This window comes from Motacilla alba, chromosome 1 (genome assembly GCF_015832195.1).
Source record: "Motacilla alba alba isolate MOTALB_02 chromosome 1, Motacilla_alba_V1.0_pri, whole genome shotgun sequence".
Taxonomy (NCBI): Eukaryota; Metazoa; Chordata; class Aves; order Passeriformes; family Motacillidae; genus Motacilla; species Motacilla alba.
The window spans coordinates 61295980-61308627 of NC_052016.1; the positions used below are offsets into that span (position 1 = coordinate 61295980).

At 40.7% G+C, this 12648-nt stretch overlaps 1 protein-coding gene across 5 annotated transcripts in view; it reads left to right on the forward strand.

The window, feature by feature from the left end:
* DHRS12 (dehydrogenase/reductase 12) overlaps positions 1–12648 on the forward strand; it is a 32813-nt gene that overhangs the window by 12388 nt on the left and 7777 nt on the right. For 3 of the 5 annotated variants that reach the window (XM_038139619.1, XM_038139660.1, XM_038139649.1), the window contains 4 exons: positions 8078–8139; positions 8844–8948; positions 9509–9599; positions 10987–11124. In XM_038139619.1, coding sequence (XP_037995547.1) covers positions 8078–8139; positions 8844–8948; positions 9509–9599; positions 10987–11124 — 396 coding nt within the window. Of the gene's footprint in view, positions 1–8077; positions 8140–8843; positions 8949–9508; positions 9600–10342; positions 10898–10986; positions 11125–12648 lie in introns of those variants that run through there. The other 2 variants (XM_038139638.1, XM_038139628.1) reach the window with 2 other exon arrangements.

Sequence of the window (12648 nt, forward strand, 5' to 3'; positions counted from 1 at the left end):
CAAACACAAGAGTCTGAATACAAAAGCATGTTTTGGTTTAGTTTTAGACATTGAGAATATTAAGTGCTGAGGAACCATACCAGTGCATCACTTGAATTTTATTTTATTGCACAAGTAGAAGCAGCAAATTCTGCTTTTCCAACTGTAAATCAGCCTTACTAGTGGTATACAGCTGCACAAAGGAAGCTGAATTATAGTTGTAGCAAACTAGGAAAATGCCTATATTATCTTTGGTGGATGTTACTTATAGATCGCTGTTACTCATTCGTGTATCACTTGCTGCATGATTGTATAAAAAGTTTAAGGAGGTAAATCATCCTCATGTTGTCCAAGTTCTTCAGAGTTCAGACAAGGACTGGGTTGTTTGCTTAGACTGCTTCTCTCTAGATAAAAATAAGGTTTAAATTTTGAATCTTTTAGAACAGAGTGGGACTTGGTTGAGCAGGAAGAGGCTGACAGGGCAACAAGAAGCTTCTGTGCTTGCAGGCCAGACACACATGAAGGACCAAGGCTACAAACCAAAGGTTTTTTTTTTCAAAGTCAGGGGGATAGGGTAATAAATCATAATTTCTGGAGCCACAGTAGAAGAAAGCTGTGTGGAGAAAGACCTGTCAGAGTAGACGGTCTGTTATTTCCCTAAGTACTAGGTGCCTTTGGGTGTGTTTTTCTTGGGAGAAGTTATTTCTGTTTCAGTAACTATCTGTAGTTACATGTTTCCAGAGAAAATCCTGGCTAAATTAGATATGGCTGGTATATAGGCTGGCTGTAAATTTGAATGTGGTCTGAAAGAACAAACTAAATTCCCCTCTCTGCCCCAGTAATACTAAAGCCTGAAGGGTGACATGGGCTCAAGGCCCTTGTTTGGAAAATGTGCAGTTGTCCTTCACTTGACGAACAAGATAGAATAATATCAAGATCTTTTGCAGATCTTTACATGTAGGCTGTTCCTTCCATGTTTCTTTAACTTTTTTTTTCCTGCCTTGTATCTCTGGTCTAGTAAAGGAGTGTGTAGGTTGTAACTATCTAAAAATGCAAGACTGAAATATAACATGCTTTAAATGCACACGTCACAGTTTTTGAATTCTGTATCTGATATCTGATTAACATTTCTATAAGCTGTAAAATTGCTCATTTAGGTGTCTGAAATGCTGTGGAGCTTTTAAATCTAGTCTGGGAATGTTTTCCTCTTGACTGATCTGTTAGTCCATTTTTGAGCATTATGGATGTCAGTGTTCAGTTCTAATTAATGATCTAACTCATGAAACATACTTGATATCCTGATCTTTTCTTGGACTACATGGGACAAAAATGTCTGCATAAGCTCTCTTGTATGAATATGTACAAAAATAACAGCAGTTAGAATAGAAAGTAAAATTCCCTTAATGTAAAACATAGCTGACTGGCTCATTGAAGATGGCAACTGAAAGAAGAGGTGCAATAGTCCTATCTGGTGCTGTCAGAATATGCAGGTGGATGCAGTTCATGAAAATGTAAAATGCAGGTTGATAGTTAAGGCTTTGTATGGTTTGTTTAATATTCAAGTTCAAACTGTAAAGTGCTTTGAGCAGGTGGTGGCAGCTGCATCTGTGCTGGTGCCTGTAGTACCTTTGCAATGCGTCTGAGGCACAAATGCTGCATGGCTCGTTGTGGTTCTGTTGTTGCTGTCAAATGAAATGCCTTGCCTTTTTTCCCTGCTAGAGGCTCAAGAACTGTTTGATTGCTGGAGCTCAGTGAATATAGAGAGCAGAATGGAACACTTAGACTGTGATCTGGGAGCACTGGCCAGGCACAAGTCCGAAATAGCATTTTGCTGATTGAAACACACTTTCAAATAAACCAAATTGAGTGACTCACTTGGAGTCACGTGGCAGATTTCCTGTAGCCCTTCCCATCCTGATGGGCAGATTTTTTTTTTCTGTCCTCTAGTTTGTGTGATGTTGCCCTTATATTTCTTCTTGTGGGCTGACCATGTACTCAGGGTTTTACCCAGGAGCTGGGCAGCAACAAGCAGTCATTTCTTCTCATGAATCTTGTAGACTTCTGAGTCAAAAATATTTTTTAATTTGATTTTATTTTACTTTTTTTAGTATAACTCCCAGCAAAGACTATTAAAGCTGGTGGTATTCAGTCATTTTGAAAAAAAAAAAAAAAAAACCAAAAACCAAACTATGGCATTTATAAGCAAGTAGAGGCAAAAGCAGTAGCATTTAGCTGAAACAATCCTTTTTCCTCTATTTTATCACCTGCCTCACTTTGCTTTTACTCAGTATATCTTCCTACTTGACGTGGAAAAATGACATATATGTTACTTTTTTATTGCTACTTACCAGGCAAGGGGATGCTAAAACACACTGAGAGATAAATGATGCTCCCAGTATGCATCTTTTCCTCAATCTAATGTGCTCTCATGTTTCAATAATATATAGACATATACTTCCACTCTGTGCAAGAAGGGTTGGAGCCAAAGTAAGATGTTTATCTGTCATAGTGACACTATAGTCCATCTATGGCAAGCTGCCTAACCTGGGTGCATGTTTGTCAGTCTTTTCCCTACACATGAACTGTATCTAGCTGGTGTTAGCAGAATCCAGTGCAGCCTGGTCTTCTGAATCACTTGGAAGTCAAACAACTTGAATATCAGCTGTCAGTCTACTGTAAGTTCAATACCTGATCTTTGGCAAGACAGCCTCATCTGTAAAAAGGAGGCTGTGATTCCAGTTTTCTTTCTAAAGAGCTTTGAGACTTATGGATCAGAGGTGGTATGTGGAAGGATAAGGTTGAGTATAATTGCACATGGAGAAACTATACTGAAGCCTGTCCCAGGAGACAGAGGAACCCTTATTGAGATGAGCTTTTTCAATTGAGGGAAATGTAAACCTTTATTTTGTGTTTCATGTTCATTAACTCTTCCCATACACTCTCAGTTATTGCTAGTGCAGTGGAATTGGCCCTCAGAGACAGCACACTGTAATCTTCATTCCTAATCTCTCACTCAGGAGAAGAGACTCAGGGATGTCTCTTACTGGGAACTGCATAAACTGCGTGAAAAATAATCAGGCCAATGAAGAATAGAACTGTGTTTGTTGGGTGGGTTTTTTTGTTTGTCTCTGTGGTTTGTTTTTACTTGCACTCAAGGAAAGCAAGCCGGTTTAACTGATTTCTATCAGATGAATGAGCCATTGAAATCTGTACAGTGAAAAGTTTTTTGGTGGTGTTGGGGTTTTTTGTTTGTTTGTTTAGGGTATTTTTTTTGTTCCCACTTTTTTCACAGTTAAAATAACACTGTTCCTAATAATACTGCAGAGCTCAGGCAGATGAAGCACTTCACTTAGTGTGGTGCTGGCTGCCTGCCCTTATTCCAATGTTGGCAGGGCAAAAACCTCACCAGCAATGTGCCACTAATTGCCAGATGGAACATCAAGCAAAAAAACTTTCTGGAATCCCCCAAGATGCTTGGGTCCACTGTAATTGTATCATCAATTAATTTGATGTTATAAGAAGGTAGTGGGTTTACAATGTTGCTTCTGCTGAAACCATAATTTTCTTCAAAGGTGATTTATAAAGTACAGATTTTAGGGTCACATTAAATCTTAATGCAAACCAGAGTATGTGTTTGTGTACTTTTGTGTGATATCCTGTTAATTTTCAGTCTGAGCTATGTGAATCCTAAGGTGTCTTCCAGGTTCTGGCAGACTGATCTAAACCACCAGCAGTTTGGAAATCTGCATGCACGATATTTGTTTATATTTTCTGTTTGGGCTGTCCTGTTTTGATTACGTTCATGTTTTAGTACAGCAAGACTTGCAGTTTTCTGTGAGAAAGACCAGTTTTTAATACACTGGAGATTGCTCTCCTGTGCACTAGGATAGCTTTCATTTTGTTCATGTCATGAGACCCACAGTGGAATAATTGTTGTAAGAAAATGCAGAGCTACCTTTCCACAAGACCTAATAATAGTGTCATCCATAGAGTCCCGTCAGCTTCTGCTTTATGTCATGGGAAAGGTAGCAGAACTTTATTTATTTAGGAGTTTATGAGGCAGTCAGGCTGATTTTTGTAGTTTTTGGTCTTTAAAAAAAAAAAACAACTTTACTATATGAATCACATGTTTATCTCCATAATGGTGCCTCATTTTCTACACATATGTCATTAATATTTCACTCTGTGATTCTGAAACCACTGAATTAGTGCTTATCCAGGTTGGCAGAGGAGTTCACTGTATGGAGTCAAAAATTTGATTTGTTAGTTAGAGCACAATATCAGATTACTCGACTGAATTGAGAAGATTTCGGACCAGGTGGAACAATTACCAGACAGGCCACAAGGGAATGCATGGTGATTCAATATTTTTGGTGGGTTTTGTTTTTATATTTTTCAAGTAAACATGAAACTTTAATGTGCATGAACAAACTATGTTCTCATTAAATGCCACCCTCATTGCTTTTACTGGAATGAGCATGTTTAATGCATAGACTGGCAACCCACCCTGTCTACTTCACCATACGATAAAGTTGGTTTATGGTGTGTAATGGTGTTGCTCTATAGAAAAGTTTTAATTACTCTGTATTATATGTGATTTCCTATTATGGGAGATCAGCTCCGAGGCATTAAGGCTACAGAAGTTTTTCCAAAGAAAGGTAATGTTAAGAGACTGTTTATCTTTAAAATCAATTGCACATCTATCCCAGGAGCCTTTTTGACTGGAGAAAACATGGCCAGCCAGTACTGTGTCAAACCTCATTACACAGAACAGGGCTGTAGCTTGTCCAGTAGGTTTTGCAAGTCAACTCTTCACCTTGGCAGAGTTCAGTAAGGGCAAGATGAAATCCTTTCTAGGGGTGTGATAGACTGGGCTTACCTTCTTCTGCATTCCTACTGCTTCTGAGAAAACTCCCAAATTCATTGTACTGGACTCCTTTGTGTCACAGCAACTACTTCTCATCAAAGGGAAATGTTGTATACCATTTATTTCACTGATTGTTTTCCCCCGTTACACCAGTGGGACACAAGCATTGAGGCCATGTGGATAATGTACCTTCCAGTGACAGGAAATGATGATGCACAAATCTGGCCCCTATCACACAGTCCTGAATGCAGGTAGTACCAGCTGTATGTTCAGCAGATACTCAATAATTACTGCTTTCAGTGCAAGGCACAGCACTGTTGAATGTTGCCTTTCCTTTCATGTACTTTTGTGTTAAACCATTAAAAAAACCCAACAAAACAACTGAATCTGTACAGTTTGAACACAGTGATAATTAAGCATTAACCATATTTGATATGCCTTACCTTTTTAAACTAAGCTCTGTGGGAGGAAGTTTCTCCTTTAACAGACAAAAATTTTTTTTGCATCAAGTAAATGTGTTAGAATGCTCAAGTGCTTGTTTTGGAAAGGCTGATATCCAGTACATTGGTATTAATAATCAAGTATTGGCAAAAGGACATACAGTTTGGATGTTGCCTTGATTTCCTTACATAGGGGCAGAAATTAATGTAGTTTCTTCTACCGAATCAGTCTTGGTTTTCCTTGCAAAGTTTTTTTTTTTTTTAACAAGAAAAGTTTCCTTCCTTTTTTTTTTCATAAGGACGGTGGCAGGCAATGCCTTTGTTTGCCACTTCCCTTTTTACTCAGAAATGAACTTCATTGTTAGTGCCTGCTGCCATGCAGCTGTGCTGGACAAAGGACCTGCCGTGAGGTGCACAGCTGTGCCAAGCCCTGCAGTGACCATACTGAGCCTTCTCCCAAGCTGCTTGAATGTCACCATCAAACTATGGGCCAGCTTTTGCACTGATAAAAATGGGGAGGTTTCAGTTGATGATGATGTATTCTAACCAGCAGTAAACCTTGCTGATAAAGTATATCTGTTCTACTATTACTGTTCTAAATTTCTTCTCCAGGCTGTTTTCCCTGACAGACCAGCCCAGGCAAATTAAAATGTGCAGCACCCAAGTATTTTTTGTGAAAAGAATGAGGAGTTTGTGTTCAAACACTTAAAATGGGGACAGTAGTTGGTGAAATATTTTGCAGTGGGAGAAATTAAATGCTGTAGCCTTAATGCCTGATGAACTGTGTCTGTGTGTGTGTTTTCAGATACTGTTGCTTACCATAGAAAGCTGTGATCAGAGCTGCTCTGTGCTCTGTCTCAAAGCAAATGAGCAAGTGGTCTTGTGGGGCAGAAAGATGGAATGCTCTGGCTTTGTGGGATTTACTGAATTCCTAATAAACTTGAGGAAGAGAGGAGATGTGGGCTTTGCAGTTAGTTTGTGGTTCTAAATAAGCACATAAACTTCTGACAAGCTGTAGTTGCTCTAAGCAGGATTTTTGGCATTGAACATTTCTCTTATTGGGCTGGAAAACAAAACAATACTCGGTTGTTAATGAGTCAACACTAGTGCATTCATCTTTGCAGCTCTTTAGAATTAACAAATCAACATGAAGCCCCTTAAAAGTGTAAATTAATCTGCAGGACAGTAAAATGGAGCATCGTCGGAGCTGGTGCATTGCAGCTCTGCCTTGAGGAGATGCAGCTTATTTAACCAAGACGTGATATTACTTTTTTTTTTTAAGAATCCACAGCCAAACAACATTAAAACCAGGCTCTCAGCTTATACTGAAGTGATTTTTATATTTTTTTCCCTGCACATCGCGGCAGCCTCCCCTGACAGTCAGCGGCAGTTCTTGTACCGATGATGTCATCGCTCAGTCTCCCCGCCACTACCAGGGGACACGACCGGGCTCTCGTCATTCGCTGGCAACTGCCTTTGCTCACATTTTCTGCTGAAGACAGGCTGCATTTGCTCATCTGCAGTGCATTTGCTTAGTTTGATTTGCCAGGGTTTTAAATAGATTGTGTGTGTGTGTGTGTGTGTGTGGACATAGCTCTGATTATGTAGAGAAAGTGAAGGCTGCTGTGACTGACAGGGGAACTGAACAGTTTGTTCACCAGGCATGTAACATGTTGGATTTTGGTACCGTATTTATAAACACGCTGTATTTTAACTGGGTGATCTCACTGCCTGTGTGGAAGGGAGGTTATAAGGACATGCTGAAGTCTTCATGCCTAGTGAAAAACATGGCCTCGGTAGCTCGAGGAAAAGAAATGCATTTATCACTGATAGAATTGTTGAACTAGAGCCATTTGTAAAGACATGAGAGGGAAGTAGATGTAGAAACACTAGACTAAATGGGGCTAAAATAATTTTGAATGAATGGAATTTTTTAAAAATACACTTTAAACAGAAAAAAAAAAATCACTGTGTTGCGCTTGGTTGCCTGAAACATCACTAGGTGTGTCTGTGTCTAAGTCAAATACACTGACAGTTGGACAGTGTTTGTAATAACAAACTTTTCTGGTCATGGTAATGGAATATATTTGTGTGGTGTGTAAAAATTCTTGCTAAATAAACACGATCAAAACCAGGGAAGGACACAATTAAGTCTCCCCAAGTAATCTTAGCTCAGCCTTGGGCAGGCAACATTAATATTTTTTCCCCCAAGGATTCCTTATCTTCTGTAATGGTCATGCTGGGGGTTTAAGCGGTGGGTTTTGTGTGCAACACAAAAAGTGTCAGTGTACTCTGAGTGATTTCATAGTGAGAAGAGAAGAATGGACAAATCTTAAGTGCATATGCAGTGCCCCAAGAACTATAAATATGAGGTACAGTTTCCTTTTCTTGTTCATGACCCAGCTTAGATCTGTGTGTATGTGCCAGACTTGCAGGGGAAATGCATTCCCCATTTCTTCTCTGGCATCACCTTCCCCCACCCAAGGAATTTCATACCTGAGCTATTTTGCCTTCAGATTCTCACAGATTAATGTAGGGAGCTGTTTGCTCTATAGGTAAAACAAACATGAAAATCTGTAAAACAATATATGCCTTTTTCTAAGTATATGGCAATGTGAACCACTACAAATTGAGCTGGCACACTGCAGGTGAAGCAGCAACAAAAAATCATTGTCAAATTCAGATTTCAGAGATCAAGAGACTTTGGGTTTTGGGTTGTTAAGGAGGGTGGAGAGAGAAGAAAGCTTTTTTTAAAAGGAAAAGTTAATGTTGGTGCTTGTCTATTTTTTAGGTACATACATCATGACAACTGCCCTGGTGCCTCTCCTGGAAAAAGCAGCTGATGCCAGAGTGGTGAGTCTGTGATGCTGTTTAAAAGGGGTGTTTTACTATTTTTACCTTCTGGCTTGTAACAGCAGTTCCCTGACTGTGTTAGCAATGCAGGATTACTTACAATGCTGTAAGGATCTCTAAAATCCTCTTGGATTTTGCTAACAACAACCTCCTGCTCTAAAGCAAAGCTCCTGCCTGCTGCTCTCAACCCTTCATTGGAAATCAGAGTAAAACACTTCATTTGGGAACTTACCCTCTTAGATTCCCTAGGGCAAGCTAGCTCCTGCAGCAGAGTGCAAAATATGTACAACCAGGGGTATAGGCTTAAAAGAACTTTACAGATCTTGGTGTAAAATAAGACAGCAGGTACATTTTTAAAAATGAAATTTCCCAAGTTTTGTATGGCTTCTAATTAGCTTTGGTAAATGCTAAACATACAAACTACAAATAGTTCTATTCTGCTATTTTCTTTCTCCCCATTACTTTCCAAAGGGAAGAAGCACAAAATTCCTGAAATGAATCCCTTCTTAAAACCCTTATGTATCTTTCATCTCATCTCCAGGTATGCTCTACACATGAGCATAAGCATAATGCAAAGAGTATGCAGAGGAGTCCTGCTCCATAGGGACTTCCAGCCTGAAGACTACACTGCATGCATGAGTGCATCTGTGGGGAGTTTCTAGTTTTGCTTTTCATTCGTTTGTTTTTCATTCATTTCATTACAGATCACTGTCTCTTCTGGGGGCATGCTAGTTCAAAAATTAAATGTATCTGACTTGCAGTCGGAAAGTGGGCCATTTGACGGAACCATGGTGTATGCACAGAACAAGGTACAGCCTGTGGGATTGAAAACAATCAATCCTTCAAGCCCTTCTTTGCTAGGCAGCTCATACCATCTGCTTTGCAAAAAGCCTGTTGGTCACTGTTGCTTTCCCGTTGCATCCAACCCATATGCAGATGCACAGGCAGTAATCTTCAGGAGTATGATGGCATGCCCTCAGGAGTGCATACATCTTGCATGGAAGAGAGCATGGGTAGACTTTGATTTGATATGAGAGAAGTCCCAAGGGGGAACGCTGTCTTTAGCTGATGAACCCTGTCTGCCTGTTTAGTTCTTGCCCACAGTCTGCAGCAAATGGACGTGGTCTGTAAAAGCAGTGCAGCTGCTTTAGAAGTAAATTTGTAGCCCGGGTATGGATGGCAATAACTGTGGAAGTCTCTGATGAAATTATCCAATAAATCCAGCCAGGATGAGCAAGAGTATATTTCTGCTGTACATAAATGCTCTGGTATTTATGGCACATTTGATGTAGTTTATTTCCCTGGGAACTAATTTGGTGGACAGGCTGTTGAACTCGGTGCTAGCGTGGCTCTTACTGCTCCATCCTAGAGACAGCAAGTTGTCCTGACAGAACAGTGGGCAAAGGCTCACAGAAATATCCATTTCTCCGTGATGCACCCCGGCTGGGCAGACACTCCAGGTAACATCTGCTTCACACTCTGACAATAATTTTTTCTTTCTAGGATTAGTTTAAAAGCAAAGAGAAATGAAACTTCCTAGTATATTTTTCCAACAGGTGCAGTAATTTCTTTTCTCCAAACTGGTGCCTGAAGTAGTTTTATATCCCCTTGGTGGCTCTATTCTGCACAGTGTCTGCTAGCTGTGTATATCTAGAGAGTAATAATGGGCAGTGAATGCTTCCAGCCCTGCACAAATGCACAGCAGAGACACAGTTCTTTAAGGTAACCTTTAAGTTACATTTGTAGTGGAACTGTTAAACACACAGATGGAGCTTCTGCCTCTGTAAGTACCAATGTGCAGACACTGGGAATTTGTGAGGGCATGTAGGAGAATGCACCACTGTGCAAGCCCTCTGCTCTGCCTCTAAACATTTACTGCTGTTGAGAAGCAGTTTGGTCATTCAGCCCTTTGTGTGAGCTGCAGCTGTTCTTCAGTGACTGTGTCTGAGCAGGTGGGCCAGCATCAGTCATACACTATGCATGTTGCATTCCCCAATGTTTCCAGCCCCCAGTGCCCAAGCTTGGGATGCAGAATAGCAGTTACATCTCTAGGTCTTTTGTAGGGATGCAGTTTCCAAAATTTGCTTCTGACAACAGAAGCATTTACCCTGTCTACTTTACACTTGAAAATAGCCCTTTCCAACTAAATATCCTGGTATTTCTTTTTCTTTAAAATACATTTATTTTTGCACTTCCTTTGCAGATCTCAAACTTAATGAACCATAAAGTTATCCCACCTTAAAGTTCAAAGACTCTCCAACCCCCAAAAATAAACACCTACATTGGATGGGCCCACAGTCACCATCTGTTGGACAAAATAAAATGAAACCAGAGTTTAGACAGCAAGTAACCAATTTTTAAATACAGTGCTGCAACTGGTTTCCTAAAACTGGTGAGAAAAGAAGAGCTAAAAATCTCATTACAGTACTGCTTTTTGGAATTTCTGTTTTCCCCATGTTTGTCATCTTTACAGTTTGGAATGGAATTGGCAGAGGAACCTCTTACAGATCCTGTTGTCAGTTTTGTCCCTGTAATTTGACCCAAACAAACAAGTGGTGGATCATCTGGTGGCTTAGTGCTATTCTCCCACAAGCCATCCTACTCCCAGATAGGGGGAAATGCTCATTTTCTTCCATAAGCTCCAGAGATGCCTCTTCTCCTTCCTACATGCAAAATGGCAATTTGAAGCTGGTTTGGGTTTTTTTGGGTTTGGTTTTTTTTGTTTGTTTGTTTTGGTTTTTGGGGGTTTTTGTTTGTTTGTTTGTTGTTGTTGTTGGGGTTTTTTTGGTGTGTGTGTGAAAAAAAGCCTGGCATGGCAGGTCACCGTTCCATTGTTATCCTTCCCAGCTGTGCGGTCGTCCATGCCCGATTTCTACGAGAGGATGAAGAACTCGCTGCGCACAGAGGCCCAGGGAGCTGACACCGTTTTGTGGTTGGCAGTGTCAGCTGAAGCCACAAAGCTGCCCAGCGGCTTGTTCTTCCAAGGTAAGGAGCAGTGTCTCACACTGCACATACTGGAGATCCTCAGCCTGCCTGAGCTCAGGATCCCTGTCTGGCCTGGCCCCTTTATCCCCTGGAAGGGGATAAAGGCTGCATCAGGCAGCTTGTGCAAAGGATAAAAGCATTCCTCAAAGTTGTCTCAAGTCTAAATATTCGAGTGAACATTGCGTTAAATTGTTATATTCCTGCTTTTGTCCTCTAAAGTAGCTGATAGAGACTTCAAAGCATTTCTTTAGAGAGGGTTGGGGATTTTTGTAATGAAAATGGCTGCATGTAGGACTGTGCCAAGGGAAGGTGAATCACAGCAGTCAAACAGCATCTTTTATGATGCTAGGAAATGAGCATCTTTCTCACAGAGCACTGGGAATTGGCTCCGCTTTGACAGGTTCTTCTTCCCACTGTTCCATGCTAGCTAAAACTGCCAATTCCCCCTTTCTCTAACACCAGGCAAACACTTGAGCACAGTGGCATTTTTGGCACTCTGAGCTTAGAGAATGGAAAAATAGGGCAGAGCCTTTCTTTTCTCCCAGGCAAATGACAGGCATCTTTGTAGGAGCAGCGGGAAGCAGGGATGCCTCAACGGTGATGCAGGTCAGTCCAGAAAGAGAAAGCTCAAGGTAATTTCTTACAGAAGCTTGGTGCTTCTGTTGGATGTGGCACTCAAATCCTGATTCACTGAATTTCTTTAGAGAGAATGCAGGAAGCTCAGACTTTTCTGCATTTGGATTGACTTTGTCCCTTCTATCCTATAGACAGTCACTCAGGGTTGGCTGACAGATACTTAAATGGACATTTTTCATGTCAGCATGTGGAAACTCCACATCCCAGCTGGTCAGCCTTCTTTGTAGAACCAGGCTTTGCCTTTCTTTTAAAGATCCAATCATATTCTTCTGGTCCTAATGCTTCTGCTCAGTTGTTTCTGTTTCTTTCATAATTCCACCAGGCTCTTCCCTTTGGCCTTTTTCTACTTTCAGCTTTGGTAAACACAGAGCATGCCCTGCCTCTTTAGCTAAAGCTCTTGACTTTTGAGAGCTTTGGTCCTTGCATGACTGCTCTTAAAGCTGCAAAAGAAGTTCTGAGTCTGTGTCTTGTGCTTATCAAATAGTGGTGAAGTCAGTTATTTCTTGCTCCTATGACCTTTTGGAAGCCACTACTTAGTATGGGAACTCTTCAGGCCCTTTCAGTGAAGGGTTTAGGGTGCAGGAGCACCTTCCCACAAACCCCACGCTTCTGATCCTAGGCAGCCATTTTCCAAATCAGTCACAGTTTCCCTCCATTTTCTGCATTCTCTTCTTCTGTTCCCTCTGAGAGCAAACCAAAGCCAGCTTTTTTTTTCTTTTTTTTTTTTTTCTGAGAAAATAATAAAGGGAAGTGAGAAAATGACTAGTACTACCAGAATTCTCTGCATCTGCTAAAATATATAAAAAATGCTTAACAGAGACCTGCTTTCCAAAGACTGTGATGCTGAACTTGGCTTTCATACTTAGCTCCCAAACTTCAGCACAGGCT